Source organism: Gossypium arboreum, chromosome 7 (genome assembly GCF_025698485.1).
Source record: "Gossypium arboreum isolate Shixiya-1 chromosome 7, ASM2569848v2, whole genome shotgun sequence".
Classification (NCBI taxonomy): domain Eukaryota; kingdom Viridiplantae; phylum Streptophyta; class Magnoliopsida; order Malvales; family Malvaceae; genus Gossypium; species Gossypium arboreum.
Window position 1 is genome coordinate 14,484,155 of NC_069076.1, and position 17,818 is coordinate 14,501,972.

The 17,818-nt window shown below is 33.1% G+C and overlaps 3 protein-coding genes across 3 annotated transcripts; 1 reads left to right on the forward strand and 2 right to left on the reverse strand.

The window, feature by feature from the left end:
* Positions 1–428: 428 nt before the first annotated feature.
* Positions 429–6,485, forward strand: LOC108468442 (OVARIAN TUMOR DOMAIN-containing deubiquitinating enzyme 11). Its single transcript, XM_017769327.2, has 10 exons — positions 429–642; positions 1,281–1,452; positions 2,209–2,282; positions 3,066–3,120; positions 3,333–3,407; positions 4,363–4,436; positions 4,552–4,600; positions 5,841–5,925; positions 6,070–6,126; positions 6,239–6,485. The coding sequence occupies exons 2-10, from the start codon at positions 1,282–1,284 to the stop codon at positions 6,280–6,282; spliced, it is 684 nt and encodes a 227-aa protein (XP_017624816.1). The 5' UTR covers positions 429–642; position 1,281; the 3' UTR covers positions 6,283–6,485.
* Positions 6,486–7,226: 741 nt separating this feature from the next.
* On the reverse strand, positions 7,227–7,924 carry LOC108487093 (RING-H2 finger protein ATL39-like). The gene has a single exon (XM_017791329.2). The coding sequence runs from the start codon at positions 7,776–7,778 to the stop codon at positions 7,344–7,346; it is 435 nt and encodes a 144-aa protein (XP_017646818.1). The 5' UTR covers positions 7,779–7,924; the 3' UTR covers positions 7,227–7,343.
* Positions 7,925–8,410: 486 nt separating this feature from the next.
* Positions 8,411–14,093, reverse strand: LOC108455165 (protein PAT1 homolog 1-like). Its single transcript, XM_017753769.2, has 5 exons — positions 13,796–14,093; positions 13,321–13,472; positions 12,688–12,744; positions 11,233–11,305; positions 8,411–11,029 (listed from the first exon to the last, which is right to left on the reverse strand). Exons 1-5 carry the CDS (start codon positions 13,845–13,847, stop codon positions 8,976–8,978), a joined length of 2,388 nt encoding a protein of 795 aa, XP_017609258.1. The 5' UTR covers positions 13,848–14,093; the 3' UTR covers positions 8,411–8,975.
* Between the last annotated feature and the right edge of the window lie 3,725 nt (positions 14,094–17,818).

A 17,818-nucleotide genomic window follows, 5' to 3' on the forward strand; every position in this document is an offset into this window, starting at 1 on the left:
TCGCATATGTCTAAGGAGTATCCAGCAAGTAGTTCAGAATAATACACGTGTCTAGCATGCATAGAGTCTATTAAGAACGTCAATTCCATGAACAGTAGTTATATACAAAAATATTCGGTTATCCCCTTTTATAGGACAAAACGAAAAATTACTTAATATCTTTCTCAATTTAAAATTCAATTTAATCTATTTTTAAATACAAAATTTTAGTTTTGATTTATTTTTTAATTTAACTTATTCTATAATTATATGTACTTATAATTTTGTATATATATACTTTCAAGGGATCCATTTGCATTGATATAACATATTATAATAATTTTAATATTTTAATAATTCACTATGAATTTAAAATATTTCATTTATATCCACCAAAAGAATTTCACCCTTTTTTTGTTTTTTTTTTCTTATACTACGTATTGACTTATTGTAATAATAACAGTAAAAATTCAGACATTTTTTCAGACAACTATTTTGACCATTTCCTTTTTCTTTTTTTTTGGCCTTTTCATTTTTCCATTTATTTAAATAAGCAAAGCTTGATACGATTAGAAAACGTTTCAGCTTCAGCTGAGAAGATCGAACGAACTATTCAATCCTACATCAACAAGTTCCCAAAGTTGTTCAATATTTTTATTCTGGGTATTCTCTATTTCCAATTTGTTTTTTTTGGATTTTATGTGGCTATGGCTATGGCTATGGCAATGGCTGTTTTTTTGTTTTTGTTCTCACAGCTATGTTCATTCCCTGGCTCCTGTCTTACTTGGATGACTCGTGCTCTGCTTGGTTGCTGAGAAAATGGAAGAAAAAAAAAGATAATTATAAGAAATTCATTGTTAATTTGGAATTGTTTTTGTTTAGGATAGACTTCTCCCAATCCATTTCAGCGTAGAGTTATAGGCATCACAGTTAAATGATCGTACCCCTTTTTTAATCTATCATATGCTTATATGGAATATATGAAGAGCTATTCTAGGAACCATTATTTTGTCTTTTATTTTCTGGGTTTTTTAGGGTATGGGTATTTCTAACATACCCGTTGAGCATCTGGATAACTTGGATTTTTAAGCCACGGTTTTAGGGATTTCTTTTTTACTTTTGAGGATTTGCTGTTAAGCTTTTAGGATCATGGATGATTGTTAGCTTTTGATTGATGTTCTTATGTTTGATATTGTGTTTGCTTGATTTGGAGGGTTATCAACCTTTTCCTATCAGTATAATTGATGGCCTAAATTCTTGCAATCTCATGTTTTCTTGGCTGGATATTTTTATTGAGACAGTATGAGTGAAGGGCAGCACAATAATGCAAGTGCAAGCTCCAGCTCGAGTTTGAATAGCAGTTTCCAAGATACAGAGGATGACCAAGCCATAGCAAGCATCTTAGCAGAAGAGGAAAACTTGCACTACAATGCCAAACTTGGAAAACGACTCTCTCATCTGGATTCCATTCCGGTATAATCATCTCTTATCTCTTATTTGTTAGTTGGTCGCTTTGTTGAAAAACTATTTGCAATTGTTTTAAAACTGTACGGCATTGCATTGCCGTAGTAGTTTATTTCCTAAAATGCAATCTATTTTCTTCTCTTTAATTCCACAAGGACTATGTTCAGCTGAATGAAATGCTATAATTTGGAAACTTTAGGAATTATATGTCTCCTACAATAGATGCCTATAATTGTTCAACATTGTGTTATTTTCACCACTTCTGAGATTCCAGCTATATTTCTTTCTTTGCTTCATTCTAAAGTTTTCTTTTCCCATTATTGTTTGTTTTCTCGGTCCTTGAGTTATATGCATTGTTATTGTATAATTGCCATTGCCTGAAGCAGATATTCTCATAATATGAAATAGATCATTGATCATTAGAATTGGCTAAAACGTGTTCTTTGTGCATTTTCTGTTTCTGTTGTAATTTTATGACAATTCAAAGTACAAGTGCAGCATGACTAGGAAGAGTGGTATGGTCCTTTTGTCTTTAACGTCTCTTACCATAGATATAGGAGTCTACCAAAGAGTAAGTTAGTGCCATAGTACTACCTTTTTGTCTCTCTTGCACTTGATTAGGAAATTGTGAATTCAATCTAACATGGTTTTCAAAAGACTATTAAGCCTATTTTGGGCTACTATAATGATTAATTCAATGTCTGTCCTCACCTGCATTACTTTCTATTTGTCTGATTATTGTTGACATGATCATTTTGTTGACAGCACACTCCTCGTGTCAATGGGGAAATCCCTGATGTGAATGATGCAACCTTAGATCATGAGCGACTGTCTGAAAGGTTGCGATCTTATCATAATCACTATATCAATTTCTCATTGATCGTCTCATTTTAGGTTGTTCAGTACTTGTAGTCTGCCCCACTTTAGGGCTTTAGAAAAATAAAATGGTTTGGACTGCAGTTTAATCTTTAATCCTGTGCTTGCTATGATGTTTAATTTGTCTGTTTCTTTTGAGGGAGGGAGGGAGGGAGATTGATTGACTTCAAGTTTGGAAAATCCTCTTGAGAAATAAATTTTAATAATTTGATGCATTATATGGCTCCTAAAAGGCTAAAACCAACTGCCTTCCTTATCGGGTTTGTTTTTATTAGTTTTGTGGTTAACAAGAGCAGAAAATGAGCTGTTGGTTGGTCTCGGCATTTTCGGTGGACTACCAATGTTGCTTTCTTTTAAATATTTGAAACCATAACATAACGAATACATATTCTTTTCATAAAAAAAATGTTAAAACTACTGGAAGAGTAACATACGAGTCATCTTTATAAAATAATTTGGATGAACCCCTGCTCTTGCATTCGCATTTCAGATCCTTTATAGCCTTATCCTATCCTTGTGTGTTTGATTCCTTATAGTTGATATGTCAGACACACAGATACATGCCCATACCTGACACTTGTACTCGAGTTCTGGCAACATAGCAAATACAACATTAACCTGAAGAGACAATTCCTGACATGATGGTTGCAATTTATATGATATCCAGCCTTTCACACTCTACATTTCAGATATCCATTTAAATTGGTTTGTGTTTATTTAGTTATCATATGTTTTTTCTTGTTCAGGTTGGCTACTTATGGTTTAGCTGAATTGCAAATGGAGGGTGATGGAAATTGCCAGGTCTTTCTTTTTTGCTAGGATTAATCCTTTCTCTATCCTCACTTTTTATACCCACATCTATCATGAATATTATACCTATAAATATTTCCATGCACAGATGCATATGAACAATGAGATTTCAATATGAAGTTAATGATTATTTGCATTATTTTGTCTCCGTTTTCCTTGATAGATCTTTCTTGTGTTTTTTTTTTTTTTTTTTTTTTTTATAGTTTCGAGCATTAGCAGATCAGCTGTTCCGGAATCCAGACTACCACAAACATGTTAGGAGGCAGATTGTCAAGCAGGTAAGATTTTTCTACTCCTCAACTTACTTTGAGATGTTATCCTAATAGATAAAGAAGCTTCTTTCCCTTAGCAAATACTCTGACTTGTTATTTCTCCTTGTTTAAATAGGTGATTTTCATTGCTTTTATTTTAGGCATCTTTTTCTTTTGTTTGTGAGATTTATTACGTCTCCACTTATATGGAATATGGTGAAGACATTATATAAAAGATTTAGTCTGACAATTTGATATATGCGTTTTCTGAAATTGTCTCGGGAACAAAATATTTTTACCAACTTGAATTATAAAACACACGTTAATACAAGTTCTAAATCTCAAAGATTTCCATGTATGTTTGTATGTTGATACCTAGTTACCTACACATGTATGATCTCTATGTTCCTATTGAAAGAACAAAGCACTATCTTTTTGGTAATATATAAGGGTTAAGCTCATATTTGATATACCTAACTATAGTCAAAATTTCAATTTGGTACCTTACCCTATTTTTATTTGAACTCTGTTATTATCTCTATCTCTGAAAACTGTCATGCCATTTCATGATGTTGGTTAGATAAACAATAAGTGAGATTAGAGTTTGTTAGAGTTGTGTGACCTGAATCCTTGGCACCTGTGGAGGGCTTAAGGCCAAGGGCCGAATGCCTAAGGCTATAGCCCAACAGATCCCCGACGGATCATGCACCACAAGTAGAACCCGTATTAAACTACACTTATTCTAACTCCTCTTGTATCATTCAGTTCTCAACATTAGTGAATTTTTTCTCCTCTTCCCGTGGTTTTTTTTTTCCGAAAGGTTTCCACGTAAAATCGGTGTGTTTTATTTTTCTTTTCTTATTGCTTTGCGATCGTTTTCTATTTTCATTACGTTAATTTTAACAGAATTCTTGTTCTTATGTTTATATTTATTGACTCCCTATTATTCTTTTCTGTTTGCATTTAATTTCTTATACCTCAGCTAAAGCATTCCAAAAAGTTGTATGAAGGCTATGTTCCAATGAAGTACAAAGGCTACCTGAAGAAGATGAAAAAGTTAGATATTGATTCTTTTTTAATTTCCTCTGGATGTGTAGAAAAGAATTTTTTTTTAATAATTTAAAATGTGTGAATACTAGCTCATTTAGTGCAAAATTTTGTGTTCCACTAGATCCGGGGAATGGGGAGATCATGTCACTCTACAAGCAGCTGCTGACCGAGTAAGCTGAAATTTTCTCTTCTTGACTCCTTAGAATGACTTCTTGTTACTACCCCGTAGAAACGTGTTTTTCGCAAGCTACTGTATATTGTTTGTTTCATCTAAAAAATGAGTCGCTCGGATCTTCCATTATATCTTAAATTTGAAGAGTTATGTTGAGCCTGAAGTAGCTAAGTTAAGCCCACACATGCTATGTAATGAAACACTACTTTGTCTGCAATCATTTTAGAAGAAGTCCATGTCCACCACATTAAATTTGCACATTATGCTTTTATATTAGATTTGTAAAAACATGTTGCATTAGTATATTAAATGGAATTTTTGTTTTTTTTATCCTTGAAACTGAATTAATTTCGGAGAAATTTACATCATTAACATCCTCTTTGTGGACATGGCAGATTCTTTGCTACTTGCATTCCAATTGCCGTTGACTAGGGAACATGTTCGTGAACAAATAAAATATATGTTCATAAATAATAAACAAACAAACAATAAATAATCATATATCTTATTACTTAGATACAAAATAATCAAAATATTAATTTTAATAATTATATTATAAATAAATAAAATAAGCTCACAAACAATTATATTATTAATTATCTAATAATTGAACAATTAACGAGGTCTATACAAGCTTTAAATAATTTATTAGATGAGTTTTAAATGAACATAAAGAGCTTGTTTATGAATATAAATGAACTAAACAAGCTTTGTTTATGTTCTGTTCGTTTAATAAACAAACCTCAAAATCTACAACCTTATTAATACTCGTTTATTTAGCTTGATAATCAGCATAAATTAAACTGTTCACTGAATGTTCTATTCATTTACAACCTTAGTAAAGTGTTCCATCTTTTTTCCCCCTTGCTGGTTTCACTTTATTTCTCTACTTATCCTCCATTTTCTTTCTATTCTATCTCCTCAAACATATTCTTCATCAAGTAGTTTGTGGAGATTGGATAAAAATTAGTTGCAAAGCTACTAGGTTATAGCATTTAATCTGTCTTTTGCAGGAGATGGATAAGATAATCCATGCTAATGAAATTGAATGAAAAGGCATTTCCATTTGTGTATTAGTTCCATAATCTTACTATGCAACTTTTTCAAGTGCTTGTATGTGGTTGTCTAAAGTTTATTAAGTTAAGCTTATGCAGAAATACTCAAACCTCTTTGCAATAAGCTTATTTTGTTATTCTATCTATTAGCTGCTTCATTGGGTTTCTATGTATCAACTGCAGTTCGGAGCCAAAATTTGTCTGGTCACCTCTTTTCGTGACACTTGCTACATCGAGATCATGCCCAAACAAGCAAGTCCTACTAGAGGTACATATTATTTATGTCTTGCCTGATTTATTATGCGACTAACCAATGATGCCTTCTCTCTTTCTCCTTTATTTTACCAGCTAATGGTGATGTAATTATTGAAGAAAACCCTAATAAAAAGTTGCTTATTATTGTGTATTCTAGAAATTTGGCTGAGCTTCTGGAGTGAAGTACATTACAATTCATTGTATGCAAGTGGAGGTGAGACCAACTTTAGTAGTTTTCATTTCTTATTCTTTTTTTATCTTTCACACAATTCTTGCTATTTCATCGGCCAGATGAATGAAGTCCATATACTTATGTATGTTTACAGATGTTCCTACTAGAGCACCAAGAAGAAAGCATTGGCTTTTTTAGGATTGATATAATACGACACATCCCCAGTTTATTTTATCTATTATATGTATATTTTTACTCACCTTTATGTGCCATTCAGAAATAGTTTGCTATTACAAAACTTATTAGTTATTTGATCATTTAACTTTATTTTGTATACAAATAATTAACATTCAGAAAACATAAAAAGTATTGACTGTGCAGCCACTTGTACATTTGCATAAGTTCTTTGTACTCTAATTTGATTCATTTTAGTTCATATCTTTTTTCTAATTTTGAAATTTTAGTCATGTCCTACATAGTAGTAATTAAAGTTAATTTGGTTATATTCGGCTACTAGTTTTGTATTGTGCATAAGTTGTTGAGTTAATCCCTTCTTCAATTTTTGATTTTTTTAGTTCATATATTTTTTGAATGTTGAAATTTCAGTCCTGATCCAAATGATGATTGTTAAATTCGTTAACTAAAATAATCAATGATATTTGAACTAAATCTAAATTCAGATAATGGTATCGGATTGATTGAATTGCAAAATTGAGAATTGTTTAGTATTATTATTATTATTATTATTATTATTATTATTATTTATTCTTTGGTTTTAAAAATAGAAAATAATGATGGTGTTTTTTTAAGTATTTTTGAAAATAATAAGTTAACATGACATTACATTTGTAGTGATATATTTTTCATATAAGATGCTACATGTAAAAATGAAAATTTAGAATATAGAGTTTAAATTTGCTCATACACTATTAAAAGTCAAATTATAAAATAAAATAAACCACAAATAAATATTATTTTTGAAGTTAATACAACAAATTATAAAAAGTATCAAAATCTATTACAAAATGTGCATCAAACATCTCATGAAACCAAGTTTAAACATATCATGTCAAGTTCATCGATTTTTTTTTTTTTTTTTTGCGAAACACTTGAAAGGGAGGGCTAGAAAGAACAAAAAAAAAGGATCAAACGAAAAAACCGCATCCATTGATAAATGTTGAAGAACAGATCAAATGCTATATACGAATATAAAAGTATAACAATATGAAACAATTGTAATGCAAAGAAAAGCAGTTAGATCAGGAAACGTAGATAGAAGCACGACAAAGCGGGCAATGGGAGTGCTTAAGCAACCATCGATCGATGCAAGAAAGATGGTAAACATGTCGGCATTTGCTTAACATCCTGCAACGATCCCCTTCTTTCAGTTCTTCCAGGCATATTGCACAATCCTTGCTTCCACTCTCTCCTTCTTTGGCTGTAGTTTCTTGCGTGCTAATGATATTATTCTTCTTGTCTATTACAACGGTCCCTGCCGGTTGCCGCATGGATTGACGGCCGGCCTCAATGTCTTGAGTCGGATGTCGGAGCTGCCTTCTGGCTTTTTCATAACAAGTCCTTATGATGTAAATTATAAATACTGTTATGGGGAAAGAAGCGACAACACTTAGAATTCCGACAAGATTAAGTGGTCTTTCAACGTCAATCTCAGCCGCTGCTGGTGGCATTGCCATGCTTCCTTCAATGATGAAACACTAGTTTAGTATTGAGTGAATCATAATATTTAAACCCAAGTTTTCCTTTTTCAATTTGTTTGAAATTTCACCTGAAGATTCTTCCTTAGAGAGCAAGTTAAATCTTTCTAACTATACAATTATTTTATTTTATCCCATCATGTTTAATAGAAGAATTAAAAGATAATCGCATTTTATTTATATACATAAAACTAAAGTCACATAAGTAATTAACTTTTTAATTAAAATATGAAACTATATCTCTTATTGATTCACTATTTGCTATTTTTACTCTTTTAAAACATACTCCTACAGTATTCTTTATTTTTCACTCACGAGCACTAGTATTTTTATTAAAATTTTAAACTTTATTATTTATTTAGCTTTTATTAATTAACAGAGTTTGATATCGGTTTCTGATCGACTATTATAGATGACAATGGAATCAAGGGTGGCTGTCTTTGCATATCTGATTTTCTATTGGTAGGCAGCTCAGTTTCAGTATCTTCACGCCTCCAACGTAGAAATAGACCTCTCCCAACGCTCTATAATACCATAGGAATCTCGCAGAGAATACCAGGATTTCACAAGATGTAGATAGCATGGTTAGAATTTAGAACAAAGACAAGACAGGCAACAAATCTTGCTTTGCATTTAGAATTAAAACTAAAGTCTGATCATATAAAACATTTCTTTTTCTATTATTACAGGTTGATTTTGAATTGCTCAGAGAAGCCACCCTTCATCCCCCACCCCTCTTCAATAACTCAAGTAGACTAGAAAAGCCACAAACCCACCCAATTTGGGCATCATCAGACTTCCTCGGAGCTACTGTAATTGGAACAGTATAGAAAAGGAGTGTTTCCAAGGTTCAGTAAGCGACCAACTGTACATTCATTTTCATTCCAACCCACTAATACTACGACTCCCCTTGGCAATGGAGCGTCTCAAAGCAGAGCACCAAAATAAAGCTCCCCACAAGCTACACTAACAATTTCCAATCACCAACTCTCCCCCATCACACCACACATTCATTTGCGTTGCTAGAATAAATTCGATCAACTTTCATGATCTTAGGAAAAGGGAAGAAGAGAGGAAGGAGGACAATAATGCATACCTCTTCCCCTCTGTTCTCTCATTCTACATCCTATCAACTGCATTGTTCACAACATTTGCATGCTACCCTTCCCTTCTTTATTAGACCCTTACCGATTCAGAGTTGATTCGGCTAGTACTTCCAGCAGGTGAATTGGATCCGTTCATGGGCACCGAACGCTGAGAAAAGTCCATCAAAAGCTTCCTCTGGGATTCATTAGTGTGAGGAAGACTAGCTCGTAGAAGTTCACAAGGCATTTCACGCCTTATAGCCTCTGAACCGATGACTTCTGTGGTTGGCTGAGGCTGGTTATGTATTGATTGGATTATTGTCTCATATTTACTAACACAGTACTTGGTAAGAAGGGCAAAAAATTCATCGAATGAAGCCCTCCAGAGAGTATAATTAGGCATGCTGCAATTTCCAGAGGGATGACTTAGAAGTTGACTGGCCCTTTCAAGAACTGATTTTATGATCACAGAAGCACCATCCCCAGCAGGGCTTCCAAGAGGCCTAAGTGGTGGTTGCTCCGAAGAACAAACAACTGCAACAAGGCACGCACTAAGTGCACGAAGATCCATGCCATTAACACACACGGAAACTGTCTTTGCAAGGTCATTAGTTGTCTCAGCTGCTTCCAGATCAGCAGAAAGACCACCAAACAAGAATCTCAAGTAACGGAAAATGGTCATGCACACTATTCGCATAAGCTCACTACCAGGGATGAGAACCTGAAGGAGCCTAGTGATGAGCTTCCGGCCTTTTGCAAGGGAGACTAATCTTAGGAACACGATGTCGTCTTTGGGAGCACAGCTAACTGCATGCCCACCTTTGCTAAGCGGATCAACAAGCTGAAGTGATGCTGCCATACCTTCAAGCAGGATCTGCCGCCTCCTTTTGAGCTGAGCCCCACCATCTTGGGGCTGACTGAATTGTATGAGCCGGTCAATATCATCTATTTCAAGAAGAAGGTAGAGACCATCTTCAATGGTGATTCTAGCTGCAAGCATAGGTTCCTGCTCCAGAGGCCTCTCAGTTTTCTGATCAGAACCATCACCTGAGCCCAAGGGAGGATCAACTTCAAGTAGAGGACGGGGTCTACGAATGGAAGAGAGGGGGACCTTCCCAAGTGCATCAACATGGTGATGCAAATGCTGCTCTCCACTGTTACGGGTTCGAGAATGTGATTCTTTCGGGTGAGATGGGTAAAATTGATGTTTAGCCCTGGATCCAGATCTTTTGGCAACACAAGCTTGGTGGTAATAATCATCTACATAAGGATCGTTACTATGCGTGGCGGCATGCTGCATCTTGAGAATACTCTCTATCTCTTCACCAGTCATATACTTGGATCTGAATTGTACCAACCCACTCTCACTTTTCTGGCTACCAGCATCAGAACTTTGCGGAGACAAACGCATGCTCTGCCTGTTTCTTTGTGATGATTTAGTTCGATGTTCCCTAAGATCAGCCAGTCCAAGCATCATTTTATGTGAAGGATGAGATTTATAAACTTGAGATTGCAATGCAGCAAAATGTGCCAAAGATGGTTGAACTGAATGGTGCATTCTCTGCTGTTGAGGTGACATTAACTGTGGGAACAATAGGCCATTTTGATGAGGTATTTGCTGTTGCAACATAAGATGCAAAAGACCAGCACGTTCTCCAAGTAGTAGACCAGACTGGTTAACCCAATGATTTAGCGACCTACTACTAAAAGATGGGCCAGGAGATGTTAACTGGGACAAATTACCACCAAAATGTAATCCATGAGATAGACCAGCCAGATGAAGACTGGAGTTGGACAATGAAGAGAGGCTTGCTGCAGAAAAGGGTGACGGAGATCCACTAGTAAGAACCGGAACTTTTAGGTTGCCAGGTGAAGATTGTTGGCATCTGCTACCAGGAGGAGGGAAAGATGTGAAGATTGATGGTTTGGGCTCAACAATTGGTTCACTTGAGAAGTGAGGCTCTGGCAGCTGCTGGGGATATGACGAAGTTCTATACAAAGGCTTTGATTCTGAAAAACGAGCAGAAGTCAGTTGTGGCTGTGAGGACCATCTTTTGCTTTCTTGGGAATCTTCTGTTTCAAACATATGCTGATCCATCCAGTTTAAATGCTCTCCATCTACAGCCCAGTCAGTAGCAGATGAACCTGAAAAGAATTTTTCACAATATGAAACATACTTATACTGATACTATTTATACTGATATTCTTGGGATTAAAATGAGGGATGCTTGACACCGAGATTTTCAAATTTTTTTTTTTCAAATTTCAACTGATATTACTTTGTACATTCATCAATAGAGATTGTAACTGCAACATAAAGGCATAAAATATGGCATAATTCTACTTACTTTCCCTTGAAAAAGAACAGGATCTATCACCAATAACTCCTGGATGTCTTGGTCCTGTGACAACCCTATTCAACTGCAGAGAAAAAAAAACTTTTAAAATCCAATCATAATGAAAGGAGTAATTCTGAACTCCTCTCTTTCTCATTTCACTATCATATAAGGTAAAAGTGGGTCTCACATCTAAACCCAAAATTGTTGGAAAGGGTCAGGATTCAATTTCTCTAAAGTGGTCATGGGAACAGATCTAGCATAGACAAGGTGAGACTCAAAAGGATCGGATCATCTAAAAAGAACTCCCAAAGATATTTTTGTTTAGCCAATTACCCTTAAATTACAACTGCTTACAGGACCCAATGCTCTAACTAATTATCCAAAGCAAAGTTATTTCAATTTTATATGTCTCTGCCTAAGAACATGTCAGTTTTGGTAATGATTATTTTAATTAGACAACCTTTATCAAATCATACAAGCTTCTTACAAAGCATGTGGCTTTTTGGATATAGCTGATGAAATGTAATGATTAAAAAATGTCATATGAGACAATATTTGAACTCCATTGCCTAATTTGTAACATACGCATGTTAATCTCTAAGATACCATCAAGCCATTCCTCAAATTTACTTTAAACAACAATAATTTAGGTGATTGATTTAATTAACTGAATTAGACTATGCACAAAAGCACAACCTTCACTATTCCCAAAAGAAACCTAAGTGGACAGCATCTTGAAAATATATATGCAGTGTTTATCAACTTAGATGAACGCTTAAGTACAATAATAATAATAATAATAATAAAGGTACAGCATGCTTGGTACCAACAAACAAGCCTGATAATAAGTGGTGTGCCACATATGGAGAGACAAAACAGTTTCAGTCCATCTTTCCTTGACATTTTTCTAATAAAATTCATAGCCATATACAAATGAAATTTGAAATGTAAAACAGTTACAGACATAATAAGACAATATTTTACTAATTTAATCTCTCTCACATTCATTTCATACATCAAAAAAGTTCCATTAGTTATGAGACCATCAGAAAGAAAATGCATCAAAGAATCTCCCGCTTTTTTTCCCTAATGCTTGATAAGTTTCTAATTACTGAGGGCCCATATCATGATAGGCTGTAGATCCATTCCTTATGCCAAAACAGTTAGATATCACAAACTACCCATAATTAGCATCCTTGACCACAAGTTAAACCATCATCTTTTACACAAAGTCCTCTACATGGTACAGCACAAGTCAATGTTAACATAACTATCTTCATATATGTTAACATCAGTAGAACATGAAAAATAATCCATATTCTTTAGAAAAATAAATCGATTAACCATAAAGGCCCAAAGGAACTCAGGAAACAAGCATATTAAGTCTTATAAACAACTGTTAGTGAGAAAGGTTAACTATTGACATTCATCACAGTGCAACATTAATAAATGAATAGAACATACCTTTGCAAAAGTACTAGCCAAATCATCCATGTCAGATAGTGACCCTAAACTCCCAACCTACAAATTAAATAACAGGTTTATTAGAGCTGAAATAGTCATATTTCAAAATCAAGAAACACCACAAGTTGAAACCATGATTTGAGTTTAGCACATGATTGATTACTGCATATAGGAGAAGGGACAGGCAGCAAAATCAATAACTAAAAATTAAAAAATATACAAGGCAAAAAGTAAAATCAATTAGCATGAATGCAGAAGACAACGGCATTATTGTTTCATAACATGAACAAAGTTCAACAGAAAGATAATAGAATAAATGCTTCACTTGAAGCATGACAATACAAACATTGTAAGGAATCAAATGTTCCGTTAAAGCTTTGTTTTATGAGCCCATCCTCCTGCTTTCAGGTGTCCCTTAAAGTGTTAATTTGGCACATGTTAAGTTATGAAACAACATTGCTACAGCTCCAAGTGACAAACAGCTTAAGGACCAACAAACTCTATGACATATTTTAGGGTCAGAAATATAATGGAAGGAAAAGGTAGCAGTAGCTACAAAGCAATGCAGAAGGATCAGTGCAAATAAAACATGGATTCACAGCACAATTTGTAATCAAAGGAATGAAATCTCACATCTCCTCTATCAAACAAATGGTATTCGTCATCTTCAATGGATGCAAAAACAGGACCTTCCACTTCACCATCTTCCAAACCTCCCAACTCCACTTCTTCCATGGCATTTTGACCAAAAAATTCGTACTGGGAAGCATCAAAATGCGCATTATCTGCAAAATTATTAACTAATTAGCTATTCAACAATACCATGAAAGCCGATCAATCAAATAGCTTAACAAACCATCCAATTAAAATAAACAGAAGAAAAGGAATATCTAAATGCAACAGGAAAGAAAAATAAGAGAGAGAGAGACTGTTTGTTAGAAGGTAAACAAGTAACCAAGCAAAGGCAACAAAAAGAAAGCGGGTTTAACGGTTAAGACCCCTTCGGTAGCTAAGAAAATGGATAAAGATGCAAAGTGTACAAGAAAATTTAATTCCTTTAGATTAAAACAAGCAAGTGAAAGGATTGAAAACAGAAAAAAGAAGAAACCTGAGGAAGTTTGAAAGAAGTTGATAGGAAGTTTGCCATCCGATCTCTCCATATTTACAAACCCAACCTACAAGGAAAACCCTAGACACAGCAGCAGCAGCAAGAAGAAGGAGAAGGAGGAGGAGGGCAAGAGGCGTAAATTAAGGGGGATTAGGAGGGTTTTTATTTAGGTAGAAATAGAATGAAGGCAAGAATGAAATCTCATTGTCTCTCAGTCTCAGAGAAAGAGAGAGAGACGAAGGAGATAATAATAATAAAATTGAAAGAAAAAGTGCCGAGGATTAAAAATTTATTTGTTATATTTAACATTTTTACATATTTCTTAAATTATTCTTAAATCTTTTCAAATTTTTAATTAAATTAGAAAATACTATTTGCATATGGAGCATAATCGAGCCAAGTTGAGTTTAAATAGTGTCAAGCTTGATCTCGACTTAATATTCGACTGCATCTCAATCGAACATCTATTTTTAAACTCAAACTCGATTCAAGATAAAATCGAGTTATTTGAACTCAAGTTTGATTAAGCTCATTTATCGATTTTTTGTACTCAAACTCGACTAACTTGACTAAATATTTATGCTTAAGGTTAATAATATTAAGGCAATAACGTAATTTAATAATATAAAAATATGAAAAACTCGATAAAACTCACGAGTTGTTCAAATCAAGTATCACTAAATTCAAATTCGGTTTGACCGATAGCTTGAGCTGCTTGAACTCAAGCTTAGCTCAATAATTACATATTCGAGTTTGAATTTTATTCGAGTCCAACTCAAGTAGTTTGCTAGTACTATTATCTCATTTACACTCTTATAATTGCAATCGATTTTCTAAAGATGAGTTTGGATGGCGGTAAGGTGCAGTACGGTGCTTTTAGCTTACTTTTTGTCTCACGCTACAGTATCTAATATCATCGTCACTGTTATTTTTACACTAACCGCAGTTAAACGCACAGCCCATCCAAACTCGCAGTGCATTTACCTGCGGGTAGTGTAAAAATAGTAATTCATGGTAAAATTAAATATTATAGCGTGAAATAAAGAATAAATTATACACATTACATCGCACTTTACCGTTCATCTAAACTAACCCTAAATTTTAAATAAGAGAAAAATATATATTTAAACCGACGTTCCCTTTATTATTACAGTAATTCAATATTCACAATCAAACTAAAATTTAATCGTTATTTTTTTAATGTACTCAATTAGAAAGGTTATTAACGATAGTGGTGGTAAACTTTTTCCCTTCTCTTGTATATTTTATACAGATTTAATTATCAATAATCTATAAGGTTAATGAATTTATTTTTTTTAATTTTCTTTTATGGAACTTTATTTAGTTATTTTGTGGTTAAATTAACTGTGTTTATGAAAATAAAAATTAAAAAAATAAAAGAAATGAGAAACATTTAAATATATAATTAAGAAAATAAGAGTGGGGTTTGATTGGATTAAAAAGGTGTGTGTTTTGGAGATTGAAGACAGACACTGACACAAGTGCACTCTCCCTCCTGCAAAATTGACTGATAAGATGGAAACCAATTAATTAGGCCCACTTTCTTTTTATTATATTTTAAAATTTTAAAGTTCAACAAAAACCCAAAATTTAAAAGCATATTTTAAAGTAAAGATTCTGCACCATAATAAAAGTTATATTCTTTCTTTTTTCCCCTTTTGTTTCTCTTCATTAAAAATAGATATTTTCTTTTCTTTTAAATTTAATTATACAATATATTTTTATTTAAAATTACAAAATTAAAAATGTTGTTGATAATTCTGGACCATGATAATTAGTCGATTTGTAATGATATATTTTTTTAAAATGCATAAAATAATGTAATATATTTTTATAGAATTTAATTAATTGAATATTCAAAATTAAAAATATAGGAAAAGTATAATGCTTATTTAAATAATTATTATTATAACAATATTTTCCCTTAATTATCAACTAATGGCTAACTCTTGACTCTACATGTTAATAAAACAAAAATGCTTTTAAATATTAATAAAACTCCATCCCATCGATCTCTACTTTTCTACTTTAAATTTCTTTTAAGTTATTACTCTTAAACAGCAAATAAATTAAATTTGGATTAGCCGTACATTTATTTATAGTTAATATAAAAATAATGATGATGACGAGATTAAATATTGTAATAATATTATAACATAAAATAAAAAATAAGCTCAATACGTTGTACTCTATCGTCCTTACAGTTAATGTAAAAATAGTAATGACGGTGAAATTAGATACTGTAGTAATACTATAATGTGAGATAAAAAATAAGCTAAATACGTTACACCTCACTATACATTCAAACTCACCTTAAGGTATTTGGCATAAATTAAAAAGTTAATTTTTTTTGTGATAAAAAAATCATATTATATTAAGTATGAATATGGCGATGAATAGTAAAACGAGAAAGAGGGAGGATGCATGTTATCTCCCACGAAATTTGTAAAAGGCATGAGGAACAAACATGTAGGTGTGTGTTAATGGACATATATACATGATAAGCTGGCTAAGCACATGTGAGCATTGATGAAATGTTTGACTAAGAGGAAGGAAGAAGTGGTGCGCCAATTCCATTTAGATTTAGTAAAAGATGGAATATGAACAAATTGGGAATTTATTTTTAAAAATAAAAACAAACTTGCAACATGGGTTGTTTCAGTCATCTCTCTTTATGCAATCATTCATGGATTAATACGTTAGATTGGATTAGTATATAATTTTATCTTGGATGTAACAACCAATCGGAGATTGACCCTTCAAAATTTCAACTATCACAGTATGTAAAATAATTTATTAACTATTCAGCAATATCATAGTATTTTGAGGTTAAATCACAATATTTATAAAATAAATTTTTTATAATATTAATCTTTTCTTATAGAAATCTATCAATTTAGCCTCATGTGTCTAATTACAATTTGAACTAAGTTTAAAAAGTTCTTATCCATGTACAAACCAAATGTTTAAGACTGTAAGTTGCCCTAATATCTACACATGTTACAAAACGAAAGACATGCTCCCGCTAGACTTTGAAGACTCTGGCTTAGTTCCCTTTTTCCACCGAACAACAATGTGGAATATTTGAAACAAAGGAGAGAAACATGGTAAGTTCATAAGGAACTTAGCGAGTCATACAATAAAGTTGCTTCCCTTTTGATTTCAAAATTAAGAATCTGTCATTGATTTCGCTTAGAAAAAACTTGTGCATTCATATTTCACAGCTTATGCTTGGGCTTGAACAACATAGAGGCGCAATACATAATGCATGAGTATTCCTCCTGTGAAAGATCATGAAGCATATACTCTTTTCGTACAGACTTGTTGCATATAATCTTAGCAAAAAACCCACCGAGTGGAAAGAGTCATTTCGGATTAACTTTATGGACATTCCTGCAAACTTTTATGTGCAAATTTCTAAATGTGGATTCTTATATGCGAACTCATACATGCGAACTCGCAGAATTGGATTCATAGATATGGCGAACTCATACATGCGAACTTATAGTAGAAGATTCATAGATATAGTGAACTCATACATGCAGGTTCATAAAAGAATATTCATAGATATGGCGAACTCATACATGCAAATTCATAGTAGAAGATTCATAGATATGGCAAACTCATATTGTAGATTCATAGAAGAAGATTCATAGATATAGCGAACTCATACTGCGGATTCATAGAAGAAGATTCATAGATATGGCGAAATCATACATGTAGATTCATAGTAGAAGATTCATAGATATGGCAAACTCATACATGTAGATTGTGTCGTAGACTTCATATGGTGAAGTCTCACATATACTTTGACCTAAAACTTAGACGACAAGTGTAACACCCCAAACTCGGCCTGGACGTTATGGCTGAATCTAGTGATGTCACATTGAAGTGTTTTTCATCAAACAAGTTATTATTATAGAAAAACCCTTTTTTTCCTATTAGTCCTCTTTTTATTACCTTTCATTGATTCTAAGATGTGTCGTTCATTTTCAAAACATG